We start from the raw sequence: 22,678 nt of genomic DNA on the forward strand, positions 1-22,678 counted from the left end.
TCACATCCAAATACTCTGATTTGTAAGTAATTTGGTTTGTAATGGTAAAGCAATTCAAAGGGGGTTTTATTTCCAATAACAGGTGAGGCTAATCTGTTGATAATGTAGGTGGCATAAGTGAAAGCTTCTTGCCAGAATTTTAATGGCATTTTGGCTTGTGCCAGCAATGTGAGTCCAGTTTCTACCACATGTCTGTGTTTTCTCTCAACCTTGCCATTTTGTTCATGTAGATATGGACATGATTGTCTCAATGCTATGCCCTCTTTGTCAAGAAAAGCCTTGAATGGTTTAAATTCTCCTCCCATGTCTGTCTGTAATGCTTTAATTCTCAAATTCAATTGGTTTTCAATTTGGCTTTTAAAGGTGATGAATGTATTGAGAGCTTGGGATTTTGTTGTCAAGGGAAACAGCCAGGTGTATCTTGTCATGTCATCCACAAAAGATATGTAATATCTATGTCCATGACTTGAGGGAATTGGTGCTAGTCCCCATAAGTCAGCATGAATCAATTCTAAGGCCTTGCTGGTTTTAATTTCTGTGCTTTTAAAGTTTTGTTTAGATTGTTTTCCATACTGACATGCACAACAAAATGAAGGAACAGAATTCTTGTTTAATTTAAATTGATTACAAGACAACATGGTGCTTTTCAGAGCAGACTCATTTGGGTGCCCTAGTCTGAGATGCCAGAGATCAATATCTTTTAAAGCATCATTGCTTGATCTATCAATTTCAGAGGACTCAACACAAACATTTGCTAACTTGACACTACTCAAATTAAATGACAACATAGACACTGGATTGCTGATGTAATTTATTGACTCAGGCATGAAGGAAGAAGATAAGACAGCAGCATAACGAGTTTTGTTCCCACTCAGGTGAGTAGGTAAGCACAGCAGTTCATAAAGCCCCTCTCTAGCCACTCCTTTCACAAGAATTTTCCCTTGCCTCTTGTCCTTAATAAAACACACAGATTTTTTAAATTCGATATCAATGTCATTATCATGCAATAATCTGGAAATACTAATGAGATTTTTAGTGATGCTTGGCACAAATAATATGTCATTCAAGGTGATGTGTTTATGTGGATTTAAAGTGGAAAGCATAGAGTTACCAATGTGAGAAATCAGGAGTTTTTCACCATTTCCAACAATTAGCTTTTCATTACCTTGATACTCAGAGTTGGTGTTTATGTTGCTAAGGGCATTTGTCACATGGTTTGTGGCACCACTGTCCAAGTACCAGGCTCCACTGCTTTGGCCATCAGTTGCAGCCACATATGCACCTCTTGGTTCCCTCATTTGGCTTGGTTGTGGCACATAATTCTTTTTGAATCTGTGCCAGCAATCAGCAGCCGTGTGTCCCATTTTCCAGCAAATTTGACAAGGCCCCTTAGGATTTGCACCATCATCATCACTTACAGCTTTGCTCTTCCCTTTGTCATGAGGATTCTGATTTCCTTGACCATGACCAGAACCATTGCCAGGGGTTCTGAAGACTATGCCAGGTTGATATTGATTTCCAGCCCTGTTCTGGTTGTTCCAATTTCTTCTCCCATTTCTCATTTGTGTGTAGTTTGCTTCTATAGTTCCTGAGCTTAGGTTGTGTTCAGTTTTGTTTTCCTGGCTGAGAAGCATGCCATAGACTTCAGAATGTGAGGGACTTTCCTGCATTGAATTTATGCTAGCAATTACTGAATCATATTCTGATCCCAAACCAGCAAATATACACATGATAAAGTCATCATCACTCATATTACTCCCTGCTGCCCTAAGAGTATTTAATATAGACTTCATTCTAGAGTAATACTCATGAATGGTTAGTGAGCCCTTTTTGATGGTCTGGATTTGTGTTCTGAGGTGTAGGATTCTAGCTCTAGATCTTGCACCAAATTGATTGGAGAGAGTTGTCCACACCTCAAAGGAGGTGGAACAATCTACCACAGTGCCCAGTACATCCTCACTAAGTGAAGATAACAGCCAACTTAAGAGAATGTGGTCCTGCTTTTTCCAGACTTGGTAATTTGGGTTAGGTGTGGTGATTATTGTTTGATCTTGTCCAAGGTTTATGAAATCTCTAGGAGGGCAGACATGGCTGCCATCTATGAACCCCTCAAGTTCATTTGCTCTAATGCTGGAAATCACTTGTGATCTCCAGAGCATGAAATTGTTTTGATTTAGCTTAATGGGAGTTGTGAACACATATGTGCTGCTGGTAATGTGTTGAGTGGGTGAGGGTGAGTTGTGACTCGAGTTTTGTTCAATGTTTTGAGGAGTGTTTTGATTTTCATTTTGATTCAAGTTTTCCATCTGGTCGTTTGCTTGTGTGCTGCTGCTGCTTGCCATAGCTTTGAAGATGGCTCTGATACCAACTTAAATTCCTTAGGAATTGCTTTCTTTAGCAAGCAGAGCACAAGAGACCAGAAACTTGTATTTGAAAAATAAAACTTGAATTGATTATTTTGTTTGTTTACAGACCATCGTCCATTTATACACAAGGAAACAAAAGTGACAGCTAGCTAAAAATAACAAATTCAGATAAAACAAAATAATCCAACAATTATTAGCCAATGATATGATGCTTCCAGAATCTTCATCCATTCATTCCATGTGCTGGTATTTCTCTGTGTAGCAGTTTTGCCACCTCATTGAATTTGCATCAGCTGGTAAATAGGTGTAGCTTAGGTGGCATGCCAATGTGTCACATAGCTCAGCTGATGACTTGTCATGGCTGCTATCTTCAACACTCTCCCCTTTATAAATATTTCAGTCTTTTGGGGTGTGGCTCCTCTACTTCCTTTCGGTTGAAAACTTTGCTTGGATCTTCCATTGAATCCATAGAATCTGAGGCGTGAAATAAATGGATCCCACATTTTTTCACCCCACAACAGTCCAAAGTTTCAGTTTCAGAACCCAACACTTTCTTAAAATAGAATTGGACTGCCTCAGGAACGCAATTGTATTCCCAACAACCATTTAGATCCTGATGATTGAAGAAATAGTACCCCAAAAGTAAGTGATCAGGCTCTACATAATTAACTCGCCCCAGATATCTCTGTATGACATGCGGATCACAATCTTTGAGTTTGATTTTGAATTCACAGTAGAATTTAAAAGACCAATCCCTGACATGATGGTCTCGAAATGCTACAATAGCACAGAAAACAAAGCCGAGCACTTTGTTATTACTGAAGCAACTTGGTTGCATCTTCAAGGTTATAGAAGATCCCATACCTTGAGAGCTAAACCACATTGGAATTTCATTCCCAGGTAAAACGACATGGCCTTGAAGAGCTGGATAAGATATCTGCACCACAAAAATCATAATTTTTAAAATTATATTGTTGGCTTTAATTTCAAGGAGAGGGGGAAAAAAATTAGCAAACATTGTATAAATTAAAAGGAAAGAGTTAAAGGCACACCTTTTCCCGTATTTCTTTCCAACGTGCAGTTGCCATTAGCTGAATATTTTGCAGAGCATCTTCGACAATACCTCTGAGCTTCCGATCCAATTTAAAATTTTCGTTCAGGTAAAAAAAGACACATTTATAACTTGAGAATAAACCTGATAATGATTCCAATGTCGTGCAATGTTGTGCATCCAACCAGTATAGATTGCATGGAAGCTTTGGTAAGGATTGAAGCCTCTCACAATAACTTACGAGGAGACTTGACAACTTAGAAAGTCGTATGATGCTTTCTGGTATTCTTTCAAAATTGTTTCTCTCTAGATACAATTCTTCAAGTGAGGACAACAGGCCAAGGCTTTCAGGTAACTCTGTGATGGCACAATCAGTTAGATATAGATACGTTAGACTGTACAAGCCATCAAAAGGTAGTTTAAGACTCTTGAGACTTTTACAATCTCCAAGGTCTAAGACGCAAAGCGCTGAGAGACACTCGATGGGTGAGGGCAGCTCTTCAATTGCAGATCCTGTTAAGCATATCTCTTCCAGAGATTTCAACTTACATAGGCTGCTTGGGAGACTCTTAAGATTTTTACAATCTCCAAGGTTTAATTCCAAAAGCCTAGATAGACATCCGATGGATGAGGGCAGTTCTTCAATTGCAGTTCCATCTAAAAGTATTTTTTCTATATTACCAGCTGATGAGATCTCCGGAAGGCTCTTCAGTTTTGAGCAACCACTTAGATTAAGGATAACCAGCTTATTCAGATGTTGAATCAACGAGGGGTTTGGAGTTTTGGTAAAAATATTGCAGGCAGCCATGATTATCTGGTTTAACTTACCATGATGCTGCATGCTCAATCAAAAAAGAGGCCAAGACATATCATTAGCATGTACGATAATCAAATATTCCTAACACATTGCCAAGATTTATTAAGAAATATCTACCTGGACACTTTCAGAAAGCTGTTCAATATTGCTGTGAGGCATTTCAAGTATAACAAGTTTCTCCGGATGAATATTTGAAGGTAGTGATTTAAATGGATATCCATGCCAGTGAAGATACCTCACTTCAGCAAATCTAAGGGCTCGAAAATCAGAGACTTGACATTTGTTCTCTCCATTTATTGAACTATAAAATTTCAAAAATCTCAATCTACACATCTTTGTGAAAGTATCGGGATTTAGACAAATCTCTTTCACTTTAGACATATCCAAGCAGATGCCCTCAATTTTTTCAGTCCCCTGATCATCAATAAAAGACCATACATTTAAAAGCAAATTTAGAAAATTCAAGCTTGTAGTCAATGTTGGGCAAGCAAACTCTAAGTTGCAAACTAATTCAAGTAATACTAAATTATTAATTATCATTGCCATGTCAACTTGAAATTATAATTCAATACAAAAGATTACATGCAAGTTGACATGGCAATTTTTATTGCTCATCACCTATTCCCAGTTTTTGTGTTTTCAATCACTGTCAATCTTCTATTAATTCTAAAACTCATCATTTCGAGCTTATATAAGTATTTGTATAAGAAATTTGTCAATGCAATATTATTCCAAAATAATAATCCCAACAAAATGCTTACCATATTATATGTAAGAACTCCATATATATCCTCATGATACCATAACCGACTGCGGTTTCCAGGATTAACTGATTCTTGAAGGACAATATCCCTACCCAATTCTTGTAGCAAATCATGCATTGTTATCCTGTCATTGTTTGATATGACAATAAGAGACTTATCAACAAGAACACTTATTCCTATTTCTGGGTAGAATCCGCTTGCATCAAGGAACTTCATTACTGAATATACATCCTCACCTTTAAAGAAACAAGCAACATCTAGGAAAATATTTTTCTCTTTATCATCCAAACCATCATAACTTATTTTTAGTATCTCTTGGATACTTGGATGGAGAATACTTTTCAATTTGTTTATTGCACTTTTCCAGACTTCTTTTTCCCTTCCAAATAGAAAGCAACCCAAAACTTTAAGAGCTAAAGGAACACCTTGAGCATATTCCATTACCTTGCTTGAAAGTTCCTCATAACCAACAACTGGATGGGTTTGTTTGAAGGCATGTCGACTAAATAGCTCAAGAGCATGATCATATTCTAATGCCTCCATCTCATATATTTTCTTCACACCCCAATTTCTAAGCACTTGTTTATCTCTTGTGGTTATTATTATCCTACTCCCAGGCATAAACCAATCAAGACTTCCAATTAAGGATTCTATTTGGTTGAAACACGACACATCATCAAAAACAATTAGAATTTTCCGACGGCTGAGCCTTCTAAAGCTCAGGGCAATATTAGGCATCACATTGTCATCCTGCAATAATTTTGAAAGAAGTTTTAGTTGCAAGCAAGCTAATCCTCCCGGTCTTACTGATTCTTCTCTAACATTTTGAAGGAAACAAGAACCTTCAAAATCACTAGAGATTTTTTCGAAAATAGCTTTAGCAATTGTTGTCTTGCCTATACCACCGATGCCCCAAATCCCTAAAGTGTAAACATCTTCCCATTCAACACCTAATAGAGATTCAATTTCCTCCACTCTAGATTCTACTCCAACCAACTGGTTATTGTTAACACACGGAAAAACTGTAGCCAGTCTCTTCAAAATGTGATTGACAACTTCCTTTACAAGTTTCGATTCAGGCCTGGCAAATACATAAAATAGTAGTAAGTTCAAATAGGAGGGATTTTCACCGAATATGTGTGTGAGGGAATTCCCCCCGTCCTCTAATGGTATGTGATGAATGATAGATTGAAATTGCTTAAAATATGACAGAACCTCATTAATTTTATTAAACTTATAAACTTCTCGAGCTTTTATTAATTCTGTCAAATTTCTTTTGTAGGAGTTTAAAAGTCGGGAAGTCCACAAAACTAGAATTTGTTCAGACGATTCAGAATTTAGCACACCAAATGTAACTACCAAAGATCAATACCACAAAGCAGTCAGTCGAAAAATATTATGATGCCTAAAAAATTTTAAGTATAATTCAGCATATTTAGCTCAGCAAATGCAACAAACACTTTAACTAAGAAGTTAAAGTAACCTTTTACCTAATGTTGAGGGAATGAAAACCAGAAAAACTGGCCGCTTCTCTCAAAGCGTTCCTCCAAGTCTGCAGCTTCACTGAATTCTCCTTAAATCTTTCTTCAAGCTTCGAAAATGAATCCCCAAAAGACCCAGTTTGGTTTCTCACATCTGACGGATCAACGCGATAAAAAACTGGTATCACAATTTGTGCATATTCTTTCCTGCAATCGAGGATCTTTAAAAGTTCATCGAGACACCATCTTGAAGAGGCATAGCCTTCAGAGAAAATGATGAGTGAAATGGCTGATGCTTCTATTGCATTCATAAGTGACTCTGAAATTTCATCTCCTCTGTTAAGTTGGTCATCAATGAAAGTTTCAATACTTTTTTGAGACAAAGCTGAAAAAAGATGGCTGGCAAAGTTGTCACGGGTGTCCTCTCCTCTGAAACTAAGAAAAACATCATACTTACTGTTTCGAGGTTTCATCAAACTCAAACTGGTGGATGGATAAGAAGAAGAAGAAGAAGCAGAAACAGAAGCCATCAGAGTTCAATTGATCTCAAAGATTGTGATCAAATGAAAACAATTATTGACTCAAATCTCAGTTACTGTAGTCTTGTACAGAGATTATAACGATCTTGGAACCTACCAGGTGGTTTCTTGATAATTTTCATCTCCTTCCCTAAGCAATGCTTTGTTAACTTTTAGTTGAAACTATTCCGCGTTATTCAAGTGTAGAAAGAAAAAGTGAATTCTAGCTAAAAAGGTGAAAGGTGTGAATTCCCCAAAGGCACGATAATTTGGACATGCACAACTTTAAATCCTACTCTTTGCTTTACTGACAAGTTTGTCGGACCATAACTATTGGCAATAGGGTCCTGTTCTAGGCTTTTCTATTAAAATGTGAACTCTCAATTGCGAAAAAAAGCTATTTATTTTTCTAAAATATTCCATAAACATGCAAGAGAATCCAAGGAGAGATATAACACTAAGACAGCGATTGAACTGTCAAAAAAAAAAAAAAAACCTACACAATTGAGACAACAGCAGAACTGTTTGCCTTTTTTAGTAGCAGAATCTTCAACAGAGAAGTAAGTATATGAAATACAGGGCCATAAGAAAGGGGGCATAATAGTTAATATTTAATATATTGGATTTATTATTTTAATAGTTTCTTTATCTTTTAATTTGACTCTTTCTTAATGTAATTATTTTGTATTTGAATTGTATTGTTATAACACCCCAATTCCACTAATAAAATACTATCATGAAATTGAAGTGAAATTGCATTTCATCAATCTCATTTCTAAAACACCAAAACAAAATAAGTTATAAAATAACATATCCTCAAATAAATGTCATCCTAGTGAAAGCTAAAATACTCATAAATTATTAACGTAACATTAATCCCTAAAAGAAATTGGGCTCTTATTCTTCCTCCTAAGACCATAAGCTCATACATCATCTAACTCCGTCTACAAAAATGTGATAATGAGGGGTGAGTCTTCAACTCAGTAAGTAAATTCATGCACAATACCAAAAAACCATCAAAATATAATTATTTGAATTTCTTAAATATACATAATAATAATAAAAGAAATTACCTTTGTAAATCATCATTTAACAAATATAAATAAAAACATAAATTCATTTAAATCCTTTAAATAAAACAATAGCATTTGAAACACATAAAACATAATTAGTTCGTGCTACATAGTATCACCTATACACCTGAACCGGCCATATCACATCATTCAGGGTATTGTACCCCGCGAGAATTATTAATATTAACATCGTATGTACACAAAATTCAACTAGCCTTCCATAACATAACATAACATCACTACGGAGATTGAGCAAAAACATTTATAACCATCCTTGAACTTTTAATCATTTGTAAACTTCCTTAAATTACATTTAAATAATTGATAACTATTTCAAAGTTTTTGACTTAAAACAATTTAATAAAAGTTTTCATTTTTAAGACAATTTATAAAACAAGTTTTTAATAAATAAAGTTTTGCTATAAATAATTTTAAGGAATGATTTTACTTAACAAAGTATTGAATTAGACTAAACAAATCAGTTTCATATACTACTCATTCAATATGATACATATCATATTAACAAAGTATCATACATGAATCTACTTACCTTGATCCTCAACAATAAAAAGAACGATAACCCCAACCTGTCAACCATGAGCTCACTCTCGTCCTAAAATATCAAGATACATTCTTATCAATATTTTTACTGATTCTGACGTTGATATAAATTCAACATGATCACGCCTAGTCATAAGCCCTAGACCATCAAAGCTAGTCTAAACTCAACTATCCTATACAAGCAGATTTTTACCAAGCCAATCATTTGTCGGCAAATTGTAAAATCAAAGAAGAAAACCATAAACATGTATAGTATTTCATATAAAAATTCAAAAAAAATGAAGAAAAGTCATAAATGTAATGCAAAAGGAATTTTGCATGCACATATCCACACTATCCAACAGTGATAAAAACAGAGACTGCTGAATTAGAAAATTTGTAAAATATTTAATAAAACTCATAATAATTAGATCACTTGATTTTCCAACAATAGAAAAATCAACAAACACTATATCAACTTTTTAGAATTTTTGAAAATGTAAAATAATTTTAAACAAATTTATATTAAGAGACCAGCAAACCTATCCAAAAACTTTAAGGTTTATGTCTTGCATTTCAACAATTTATAACTTAATGCTAACTCAATGAAAATTAGTCAAATAAACTTTAAATCATAGAGGATTCATAATATTATATGAATATAATTTTTTTATAGGTCATTCTAAAGCCTCTTAACAGCCTAAAGTAATTTTACCATCACCCATCATAATTTTGGGAAGTAGTTTCTGGAATAGCAGCTGTAACACCCCAATTCTATTAACAAGGCACTATGGTAGAATTGAAGTGAAACTGCATTTCATAATTCTCATCTTTAAAACTTTCAAAGTAATAACCAACAATAAATGTAACATCCAAAAACTAACACGTGCGGAGCACGTGAAGAAGGAGGTTACTTACAAATCGTAAACCTTACTCATAAATTTCAAACTGAAATACCTCAAATTCTTATTCAAATAAATCCATAAATTCATACGTCTAACACAAATAATCTCTCCCAAAACATAACAATAAAAAAAGTCTCAAACTCTAAATTACAAGTTCATAATAGAAATAAACTGAATAGAAACATGAGTCTATTCCTCTTCTTATTCAAATAGCAAATGGAAAGGAAATCACTAACTCCAAAGCTACGCACACCTCTTAAATGGAACTTAATATGTAAAAAGTAATGACAAGGGGTGAGCCATCAACTCGGTAAGTAAAATCATTCCTAACACACTAGGTTTTTTCGTTAACGAAGATATTGCAAGCCTTCTTTTTAGTAAAACATATTTCATAAATTCATAAATTTTATAAAAGAGATATCACGATAACATAACATAAATTCTTAATAATTCAGAATATCCAAAAGCATATTTACTTATGAAGCAAATCATATAACACGTATACAGAAAACAAAAGGTTAGCTCATGTCACATAGCGTCACCTATAGTCCCAGTAACCCGGCCAGAAACGGAATCAGAATATCGTGTTCACACTCAGAACAAAACCCAATACTAGTCCAGATAGATATATCGTATATTACGATCAGAATCAGAATAAAAATCAGAATAACTGTAACACCCCAAAAATTACCCAAGAAAATACAAGGGTAAAATTGGAATGAAAACCTCACATCTTTTATCCTTCTTAATAAATCTCAAGATAGACAATTATTATTCATACTCCAATTGAATCCTTACATAAAACATCTGAAATAAAGTCTCCAAAATAAAGTTTCTAATCCAAAATAAAAAGTCTAGCCAAATTTAATCTTTAAAGCAACTCCAAAGATCCACTAAGAAAAATTCTCCATTTAAGCACCCAAGCCATATTTCTAATCAATCTGCAAAATATTAGAGACGAGGAGTGAGCCGTCAACTCGATAAGCAAATCCATGCACAATATTTGAAAACCTTTGTCATGTATCGTTAAACATTTTATAACAACATCTTCATTTAGCATAAGGGGTGGATTCATATAAAAACATTAAAACATTTATAAAAACATTAAAGCGTAAACATTGGTAGCTCATGCCTCGTAGTCATCATCATTCATCATTCATCATTTAGGGTGTTGTACCCCGCATTGTTCCTCATTCAGAGTACTATACCCCACATTGTTCGTAACATCCTTGTGCACAAGATCATCATCATACCAGCAAGCTGGCCATAATATTTCATAACATCATAACATTAACATCATATACATTACTACGGACTATGAGCCAAAACATTTTTGAATCCACCATACATTCTTTCATAAATAGCATTTAAAGTCTTCTAAAACATTTAAGAACCTTTCTTTGATCATTTAATTCTTTTAGGAAATTCTTTAAGAAAACATTTTGTTTAAGAAAACTAATTTCTTAAGAAAAATTCATTTTAAAATAATTTTATATAAATTCATTTAAAAGTGTTTTTATTTTACAAAATTCATTTAAATATTTTAGAAATCAGTTTTGTAAAAATTTCTATTTAAACATAATTTTTGTAACATAAATTGCATTTATTATAAAGCACATCATGCATGAATCTACTTACCTTGATCCGTAGCAATCAATTCAATACCTCAAGAATAACCAACGAGCTCACCCTCGTCCTATAATCATCATAAAAATATTCTTATCAATATCATCTCTAACCTTAAACATAATCCCAATCATCCTTAAATCATAGACACTAATACTACGTTAATACTTATACATATTCTAAACATATCCTATACTTATGAGTATCCTGCACATGCTGATTTTTAATAACCTATACACATGTCGGAAAACCATGAAAATTTACAGAGGCACTGTGAACATGCATAACATTGCAATATTTCACAAAAAATCAGCACAAGTCAAAATCGAGTCAGAATATTGACCTTTCACCAAAGTAACAAAAACTGTCCAGCACTGACCAAAACAGACCTTTTCTATTAAGAAAATTCATAAAATATTCTTTGGTACTCGAAATAATATGCTTCTTTTTTCTAATTACAGAAGACACATTCAAAAAGCATATAATTAAAATTCATAATTTTTGGACTCCTGAAACTATTTTAAAACGTTTTATTTCCGAGAACATCTAACCCGTCCAGAAAATTCCAGATTTGAAAACAGAATTTCAAAAATTCGTATCTTTTATTTTACATGCCCAAAAATCGCGATTCCAGTTTTTAAAGACAGAGGAAAGATTGAAATTTCATTATAAAATCCTAAGATGGCCTGTAATATTCATAAACTAGCCCAACTGTTACACGTTTCAGCTTCTGAAATTCTGGAAAACAGTTTCCAGATTTGCAGCAGCCATATGTTACGATTTTTAGTAATTCAACCATAAAGAATAAAACTACGAAATTAAACATGCAACCATAGGAGACATAGATCTGTTGGTACAAAAATCGGCATAATTTTAAAGGATGTGTAACCTTATAGAAAATTTTCCAGAGTTGAGAACCACTGCTGAAAATCGGAATTTTCCAGCACCGGTTACCCAACTTCGAAAACCCATAACAATTTGCATACTCAGACAATTTCAACACAAAACCTATCAATGGAAAGCCTAGGATGTCTAGTTCCATGATATGTAAGATATTCACGTGATTCTAAATAAAGAAAACGATTTCAAGTAAGGAATAGAGAGTATTCATATCATCACAACATTACAAACACACACATATTACCCAAATCATACTACAAGTAATTAAAGGCAAACAATTCCATAAAAATAAATTATATAAGTCGAAGAAATACTTAATACCTTAAGGCAAACACTAAGAAAAGAAGTGATAAAACTTTCTTTTCTTTCTCCAAAGACTTATATTTCCTTCTTTTCATTCTAGGGTTTGTAACGGTGTAAAAATAAAAGACGGCTTCTTAAAAAGATGACTTTCTCTTAAATACTTGGTAATTAATAAATATTTTAAAAAATTAATAACTTATGGAACTTATTTAAAAAAATCCGATAAATTTTACTCACACACAAACACTCAATAATAACTATCCTATTCAATTTAATAAGGGCAAAAGAGGAAAAATAAATAAATAAATAAAACTAGGCGTTACAATAACTATGGACAATGAGCCAAAACATAATGACTTATATGTGGCACTTTGCACTATATGTGGCACTTTGCGACGCTTTGGCCTTCAAGAGGTGGCCCCTATATAGTCCCAAGAGGTGGCCCCTGTACAATCATAAATAATTAAAAACATTCATAAGCACAAAAATATTCGTATCAATTTCATAAATGTCCATAACAACAATTTAGGCTTGCAAAATATTTTATAAATAAAATCATAAAAGTAGGCATGTAACAAAATAATTTGCATATTTAAAAAGCATTTGTTAAATACTTTGTTCGAAAGAATTTAGGTTTGAAAACATTTTCATAAACTAATTTTGTTATGAAAATCCATTAATCTTCTAAGTAGTATAAAAACATTTATACTTATAATAATAATATCAAAATACTGATACATATCCAGTAACTAGGAATGAAGTTGCTTACCTCGACAAAAGAATTTGAATTAACACACCTCTATGCTTCTAAGAGCCTCAATCACCTCCAACACCTTAAACAAATACAAGGTATGACAATTAATAACTTATTCTAAGAACCTGGTTTTTCTAATTTATACATGTGCAGGTCTGATTCTCAGACTTTTAACTCTTAATCGAAAACTGAGAATGACATAATATTCTACAAGACTATTCTGGACATCCATGGGTACCTCATGTAACATTTTCAATAGGATCTGATACCAAAAACATTTTCAAAACTATTTATTACTAGACAAATTCGAAACTGTTTTCACAGTACCTTAACCAAACAGAATGGGTTCTGAGATTTTTATAAAATACAATACTGATCAGAAACTTATAGAATTAAAACTGGGAATACTAGACACATATATTAACTTCCATATACAAGTTCATAATTGTTAGAGTTCATTTGATAGTACAAATAAATTTCTCATTCTGATCACATTGCTGAAATCGCAGTTTTCCAGTGCAGTGGTGTCTATTTCGAAAATACATATAAAATTGAAAACGAAGTCGAATTTAATGAAATAAAATTTATTCACGAATCCATACATGTCTAGTTTCCAGAAATATAAATTTCATGAGAAAAATCGTTCAGAAGATATAGGTTTAAATTCGAGATACTCATGCTGTCCAGAATTATCCTGTGTGCTTAATACGTCAAGGGTTGATTAACTAAACTCATAATAAATAAAAAACCCTAAAAAAAGCCTAAACACGTTCTAAATATCATGCATTATGATCTATAAAAATCTAAAATCATGCCAGTATAAACCCTAGATAGAGTGATTTGAAATCTTATGGGGAATAAGGGGAGTAAACTTACCAATTGCTTTGATTCTCTTCTAAACAAAGGCTTGAATCCTAGTGTTTGGGTAAGAGCGTAATGAGCAGCAAAGAAGAAGAAGAAACGTCGTGAATTTAGGGTTATGGAAGAGGAAAAATATGAATTTATAGGGAGTCTTAAGTAACCCTATTGAATTTGGAAAAATAATCATTTTCCAAAATTATCTCATAAATAACCCTTATTTATAATTTAATATCCCTTTCTAATAAGGGTTATAGGCCACACATGATTCATAATGAAAGCCCAATTTCCATAATTTAATGTTATGGAAATTTGCGGCGTTACAATAAAAGTTCTAAACCTATAAAAGAATTTAAATAAATTCTAAAATAACATATCCTCAATAAATATCATCCCAAAGGAAGTTAAAATTGTTCTTAGATTATCAACATAACATTAATCCCCAAAAGAAACAGAGCTCTTATTCTCCCTCATATGACCTTGAGCTCACATAATCTAAGTCTATCTGCAAAAAATGTGGTAATAAGGGATGAGCCGTCAACTCGATAAGTAAGTTCATGCACAATACTAAAAACTATTAAAATATAATTTAATAAAACTTCTTAGATATACATAACAATAAGAGAAATTATCCTTGTAAATCATCATTTAGCAAAAATAAATCACATCATAATAAAGCCATTTAAATCCTTTGAACATAACAAAAGCATTTTAAACACATAAAACTTAATTAGCTCATGCCACATAGCATCACCTGTAGACCCGGTGAGCCGGCCGTATAACATAATTCAGGGTACTATACCCCACGAGATTCATTAACATTAACATCATATGTACACATAATCCGGCTAGCCTTCCATAAAATAACATAACAAAACATCACTACGGACAATCAGTCAAAACATTTAAAATCATCCTTGAACTTTTAATCGCTTGTAAACTTCCATAAATTACATTTAAATAATTCATAATTATTTCAAAATATATTACTTAAAACAATTTAATAAAAATCTTCATTTTTAAAACAATTTACAAAGCAAGTTCTCAATAAATAAAGTTTTGTTGTAAATAATTTCAAAGAATGATTTTACTTTAAAAATATTGAAAAAGACTAAACAAATCAATTTCATATATTTTTCTTTTAACATAATACATACCTTGAATCAAAAGTAATAAATACATGTACCATGCATGAATCTACTTACCTCAATCCTCAACAATAAAAAGAATGATAACCTCAACCACGGCTCACTGTCGTTCTAAAACATCAAGGCACATTCTTATCAATATTATTACCCATTCTGACCTTGTTATAAATCCAACATAATCAAGCCTAGTCATAAGCACTAAACCATCAAAGTTAGTCTAAACCCGACTATCCTATACAAGCTCATTTTTACCAAGCTAACCATATGTTTGAAAATTGTAAACTCAGAGAAAAGAAACCATAAACAGGTGTAACATTTCATATAAAATTCAAAAAAATGAATAAAAGTCAGAAACATAACGGAAAAAGAATTTTTACATGTAAATGTCAACATTGTCCAGCAGTGATAAAAACAGAGATAGCTGAATTAGAAAATTCATAAAATATTTAATAGAACTCATAAAAATTAATTCACTTGATTTTACAAAGTAAAAACATCAAGAAACAACACATCAAATTCCTAGAACTTTTAACTATTTTAAACGAATTTATATTAAGAGACTAGCAAACCTGTCCAAGAACTTTCAGGTTCATGTTTTGCACTTCAAAAATTCATAACTTAATGGTCACTCAATGAAATCAGTCAAATAAACTTAAAATCGTTGAGAATTCATAAAATTATATGAATATAATTTTTATAGATCCTTCTAAAGTCTTTTAACATCTAAAATAATTTTATTATCAGCCATCGCAATTCTAGAAAGCAGTTTCCAGAACTGTAGCGGCCCAACATAATGATTTTTAATAATTTTTGTACTCAACGAAAAATTATGAAATTAAATATGCAGTAAGTAGACATAACGAAGATTAAACAGAAAAATCAACATAATTTGCAAACATCATTTGGAATTTTCCAGCACCACTGTTCCAACTTCGAAAATTCACAAAAAATTGATTACTTGGAATCTCTTTGCACGTAATATATCATTGAAAACCTTATGATGTATAATTTAATTTTATGAAAACTCCGTGCAGAAATGAAATCAATAATAAAGGAAAAATAATAATAAAATCACAGCAGTCATGTCTCATCATACCTAGCTAGTCATTCATGATAAAGAGAACAATGTGTGCTTTTATTATCAAAAACATAGATTAGAGAACATGTACTAGAGGAGGATAATTACCTCAAAATTAATTTCAAACGTGCATAAAAAAAAAAGCCTAGAATTCTTTGCTTTTATACGGTTATTATGTTAAAGAGTTTTAATTGTAGAGAGAAAGAAAGAGTTTGAGTTTTATAAATATACTTTTAAAAAAATAAATAAATAAAAGAATTATGCTTTATCTCAAATAATGCTAATTCAAATAATTTAACACAAACAAACGATAAACAACTAAACAAATAAGCATTAACAAACAAACAAGGAACAGTTATTATAGCAGTAGCCCAACATACCGATTTTAATAATTTTTATACTCAACCAAAAATTATGAAATTAAGCATATAGTAACTAGACATAATGAGATTAAAAGAAAAATCAAAATAATTTTCAGACATCATTTGGATTGTCAGAAAAATCGGCAAAATTAGACCTGCTGCTGAAAATGAAAAATTTCCATCACCATTGTTCCAAATTCGAAAATTCATAAAAAATTAGTTATTTAGAATCTCTTCGCACAAAATATGTCATTGAAAACCTTCGGAATTTCTATGGAAACTTTCGTGCAGAAATTGTCAAAAAAATAAAGGGAAAGCGTAATCAAATCATAGCACTCATGCCTCATAATGCTTAGGTAGTCATGTTATTCCCTAAATCTTCATAAGAATCCAGATTAAAATTATTGAGTACTATAATTTCGAAAGCGTACCTGAATCCATCGTTGTTGCACAAAGATTTCTTGATTTTAAGTGATGGTCTTCCAATCTAATCTCTTCTCCTTGATTAATAATTCTCGTTGAGAGGATTTTTTGAATTACTAAGAGTTAAGAGAGATAAGGGACCATAACCTCCTTTTCAAAATAATGTAATCGACAGTTTTAATAAAAAAACCGTTTAGCAGTTATCATGTGTTTATTATCACTTCAGCCCCTCATTAAAGTGATAATTAAAACTCTGGTATCTATGCATTTAACCCACAACAATTATACCCTTAGCCATTTAATTAGTATTAAATAGATCACATAATTATTAGATAACTAAATAATAGCACACACATTTTATTTGTTTCATGTGTGGCCCCGAATATTAGATTAATTAAAAATTAATCTAACAATCTCCCACTGGGCCACAAATGAAAACAAAATGTGTTTAACTTAATGAGCTCACAAAATAGCTATTATGTCCTTAGAGTATATTTGGGCAATCTCGTCCATTAACCACATTGATATAGGATCATAGCGGCCTTTGTTACATTAGTCGTAACTCAACCCATCAATAGTCACATATATCAATACAGTTAAATGACATAGACCGATTGTGGATACATAGCATGGAAATTACATGGAATGTGATTTAAACATGTCTATTCCCAACTGGTCATACTTTAATTTATTGAGATCTAAACTTAATTATCCTAACAGAGTGTAAAGAACTGAAATACTTTATTTCTGCATAAAATAATCCGAATTACATAATTAAAATCCAAAAGCCACACATAGTAAATAATACAAACTCTCACTAAATCTGAATATCCTCAAGTAAAATCACACCCATATGAGCAATGTGCTCATGAAAGACCTTAGGTGGCAATCCTTAGTGAGCGGATCCACTATCATGGAGTTTGTTCCAATGTGCTCTATAGATATTTGTCCACTCTGCACTCTTTCTTTCACAACAAGGAACTTGATTTCAATGTGTTTTGACTTTGTAGAGCTCATGTTGTTGTTGGAATATAAAACTATTGACTTATTGTCACAAAATATCTTGAGTGGTCTTTCTACACCCTCTAGAATGCGTAGCCTAGTGACAAACTTATGCAGCCATATTCCTTGATTGGATGCCTCATAACATGCTACAAACTCTGCTGCCATAGTCGATGAAGCTACGAGTGTCTGCTTGGCAGATCTCCAAGAAATTGCTCCACCAGCCAACATGTAAATATAGCCTGGTGTGGATCTTCTACTCTCTTTGCATCCAGCAAAATCAGAGTCGGAATACCCAATGATCTCTAATTGATCCGATCTCCTGTATGTGAGCATGTACTCTTTTGTCATCTGTAAGTACCTCATAATCCGCTTGGCTGCTTTCCAATGATCCATGCCAGGATTGCTTAAATATCTGCCTAACATGCCAACTATGAACGCAATATCTGGACGCGTACATACTTGAGCATACATAAGACTCCCTAAAGCTGAAGAATAAAGAATCTTTTGCATTTCCTTGATTTCAAGATTGGTCTTAGGGCATTAACTAAGGCTGAATTTATCTCCTTTGGCGACATGGGTGTCACTTGGTTTACTGTTTTGCATGCCAAACCTCTTCAAAACTTTATTGATATAGTTCCTTTTTGACAATCCCAGAATACCCCGAGAACGATCCCAATGTATCTCGATTCCTAAAACAAAGGAGGCATCACCAAGATCTTTCATCTTCAAATGTTTTGATAGAAAACTCTTGGTGTCGTGCAGTATGCCTATATCATTTGTGGCAAGCAATATGTCATCAACATATAAAACCAAGAATATATGTTTACTCCCACTGAACTTGTGATACACACATTCATCAATAACATTTGCCTCAAAACCATATGAGATAATTATTTGATGAAACTTAAAGTACCACTGATGAGAAGCTTGTTTAAGCCCATAGATGGATTTGGTTAGCTTACAAACCATATTCTTTGGATCTCCTGACACAAAATTTTCTGATTGTACCATATAAATTGTTTCATCTACGTCACCATTGAGGAATGCTGTCTTAACATCCATCTGATGTAACTCAAGGTCAAAATGTGCAACAAGTGCCATAATTGTCCTAAAAGAGTCTTTCGTAGAAACCGAAGAGAAAGTCTCTTTATAGTCAATTATTTTCTTTTGAGTAAAGCTTTTAGCTACAAGACGTGCTTTATATCTCTCCACATTACCATTTGAATCTCTTTTAGTTTTAAATATCCATTTACAACCAATGGGCTTCGCACTAGAAGGTAATGCGATAAGTTCCCAAACTTTATTGTCTTGCATCCACTTGTACTCTTCATTCATGGCTTCAGTCCATTTGTGAGAGTTGGAACCTTGCATGGCTTGATGGAAATTGATTGGATCGTCTTCCATCACTCCAGTTTCATCCCCATATTCCTGAAGAAATACTATGTAATCATCCGGAATTGCATTTCTCCTTTCTGTCGTGGATCATCTTAATTGCACAGGCTCTTGAGGTTGTTGAGTTTGATTCTCATGAACAATTATCTCATTTTGAATGAGGGGTTGAACAACATTGTCTAATGATTGAGGATCCAAATTTACTTCTTGCTTAATGACAGGTATTGAAACCTGTACATTGTCAAAAGCAACATTGGATCTCTCTTCCTCTTCAAAGACAATTGTCCTCACTGGATTTCTCTCCCCAAACTCAACATCCTAAAACAATACTGCAGTTCCCGTCTAAAAAATTAATTGTGTAATAGAATCATAAAACTTAAACCCCGTTGCTTATAGTTTTGGAATCCAATTCTTTTCATGAGGCCTGTAAGGCCTCGCTTCAGCTGGACATCCCTAAATATGTAAATGCTTTAGACTAGGCTTTCGACCCGTCCAAAGCTCATATGGCGTTTTAGCAGCCACTTTAGTTGGCACTTGATTTAAGATATAAGCTGCTGTTTTGAGTGCTTCACCCCAGAGTGATTCTGGTAAAGTAGAATAACTAATCATACTCCTCACCATATCCTTAAGAGTTTGGTTTCGTCTCTTAGATACACCATTCATGCTAGGTGATCCTGGCATGGTATATTGAGGGACAATTCCACATTCTTCTAGGTATTTAGCAAACGGTCTTGGGCGTTGTTCACCTGAACCATCATATTTATCGTAGTATTCACCACCACGATCAGACCTGACGTTTTTAATCCTTTTGTTGAGTTGTAACTCAACTTCGGCTTCAAACATTTTGAACACATCCAAAGACTGTGATTTTTCATGAATTAGAAATATATAGCCATATCTCGAATAGTCGTCTATGAATGTAATGAAATACTGTTGACCATTCCAAGTAGCTGTGGAGAATGTTCCACAGACATCTGTATGAATTAATTCTAAGACGTCTGAAGTTCTGTAGGCTCCTAATTTCTTACTTTTGGTTTGTTTTCCCTTGATACACTCAATACAAACATCAAGGTTTGTAAAATCAAGAGATCCTAAAATCCCATCAGACACTAATCGCTCAATTCTAGCTTTAGAGATGTGACCTAAGCATTTGTGCCATAATGAGGCTTAATTTTCTTTCTCTAATTTACGCTTTGTACTTCTGGAACTAAAATGCAGGTTTTCATTATAACTTGAAACAGTTTCTAACAAATATAGATTGTCATAAGCATTAAGCAAACCGGTTCCAATAACATTAAAATTGATAGATAAACTAAATTGTCTGTTTACAAATGAACAAGAATAACCAGATTTGTCCAAAATAGAAACTGAAATCAAATTCCGTCTAAAAGACGGAACAACAAAAGTATCTAACAAATCCAAATAACAACCAATTTTCATAAGTAATCTAAAATGCCCAATTGCTTCAACTTCTACCGTCTTGCCATCTCCTACATAAATGCCTCTTTCAGCATCACTTGGCGGCCAATAGCTCAGGCAACCCTACAGTGAAACACAAATGTGAGTAGTAGCACCCGAATCTATCCACCATGTGTTTCTTGGTATTGAAGCTAAATTAGTTTCAGAACAAACTAAAGTAAGAAATGTACTTTTCTTTACGCGCCATGCATGATATTTTTGACATTCCTTCTTCACATGTCCAGGCTTGCCGCAGAAGAAACAGCCATGCTCGGCCTTTGGTTTCTTTGGCTCTGGACCCTTAGAAGCAGCAGCTTCACCCTTTTTCTTTCTTTTGCCCTTATCTTTAAAAGTGCTTACAATATATGCATATTCAGTTTTCTCTTGCTTCAGTCTCTCTTCTTCTTGCACACAAAAGGAAATCAATTCATTGAGATTCCACTTCTCTTTCTGACAGTTGTAATTGACTTTGAATTGATTAAATTGTGCTGGGAGAGAAATAAGGACCAAATGCACAACCAAATCATCAGATAGGTCGAGCCCTAATGCCTTAAGCTTAGAAGCAAGATGAGACATCTCCATGATGTACTCCCGAACGTTTCCCTTGCCTTTATACTTCATTGAAATCAAGCTCGCTAAATGCGTACTTGTTTCAGCCTTATTATTTTTTGTAAAACGTTTCTGAATTTCGGCAAGAAACTCACTAGCACTTGTAACCTCATCGATTATAGCACTCCTAAATACTTCTGGAACACCGCGCTTCATGATCATAAGACTCATCCTGTTAGATCGATTCAACTTCTCATAGTACAACACATCCTCAGATGTACTATCATCAGTGAGTTCGTCCAGCTTAGGGTGTCTGAATGATAAATCTAGATCCATGCAACCTAAGAGAATCATCATATTCTCTTTCCAATCCTTAAAATTAGTCCCATTCAGAACCGAGATACTATTCATATTTATAGATATAGAAGTAGCAGACAAAAAAGCTGAATCGAGAAAAAAAGTAAATAAAATATAAATAAATAAATAATGCTCACATTAAACAACTCAATTAATAATCTTTAAAATTTAAAAGCAAATTATAACAATTCAAGATACCTAGCACAACATTAGTAACAAGTCTTTGGACTATAATACTAACTGTAAATGGTACTCTTGTTGCAATGATCAAATTTTGACAATAAGTTATGTCAAGTAATGAACCTATCTTTGGATTAGTACATTACTCACATTAAGTTATCCTAATAATCGTCATAAATTTACCATCACAAGTGTGTGTGCAATTAGGCCAAATATTAACCTTCCTTAGGGTCGATTAACATCCGCAGGAATTTCACAAACACAAACATCTAACACCCCAAATAAACTAATCTACACAAGAGATATCACTTTGGTGACTTCCCGCTTTAATTAGTATATTTTCAATGTTAGACCAATAATTAACATAAATGTTACAAAGCATTTTAATTTAAAGATTATAAAACCGGAACTGTACAAATCAAATTGATTTGATTTCATTAGCATATTATATATTTGCCCAGTTTGAAACCAATTATAATGCACTTAAAACATGGCCACTGAAAGAATTAAAAAAACTCAATTCATGTGATTGAATTTGAAATCATTATTAAACCCGAAACCGTGACATACATGGCCACTGCAACTTTATTGATTTGATTTAATTTAAAATTATAATTAAACTGAAATCGAAATTAGAACATGCATGGCCACCGAACTTAGAATCAAAGCAAGATCTTGAAACTTTGCACATGATTTCACGTGTGCAATCCACCAATAGTTTCGTTTCGTCATGAGGCCAATAAAACCAATTCAACTATTCCCGATAACTA

General features: G+C 33.1%; 1 protein-coding gene across 1 annotated transcript; it reads right to left on the reverse strand.

Annotated features, from left to right (window-relative positions):
- Positions 1-2,690: 2,690 nt before the first annotated feature.
- On the reverse strand, positions 2,691-7,148 carry LOC18050035 (disease resistance-like protein DSC1). Its single transcript, XM_024187144.1, has 5 exons — positions 6,489-7,148; positions 4,996-6,271; positions 4,352-4,648; positions 3,419-4,252; positions 2,691-3,303 (listed from the first exon to the last, which is right to left on the reverse strand). Exons 1-5 carry the CDS (start codon positions 7,007-7,009, stop codon positions 2,752-2,754), a joined length of 3,480 nt encoding a protein of 1,159 aa, XP_024042912.1. The 5' UTR covers positions 7,010-7,148; the 3' UTR covers positions 2,691-2,751.
- Positions 7,149-22,678: the final 15,530 nt, after the last annotated feature.

Source organism: Citrus clementina, unplaced genomic scaffold (assembly GCF_000493195.1).
Source record: "Citrus clementina cultivar Clemenules unplaced genomic scaffold, Citrus_clementina_v1.0 scaffold_3, whole genome shotgun sequence".
Lineage (NCBI taxonomy): Eukaryota > Viridiplantae > Streptophyta > Magnoliopsida > Sapindales > Rutaceae > Citrus > Citrus x clementina.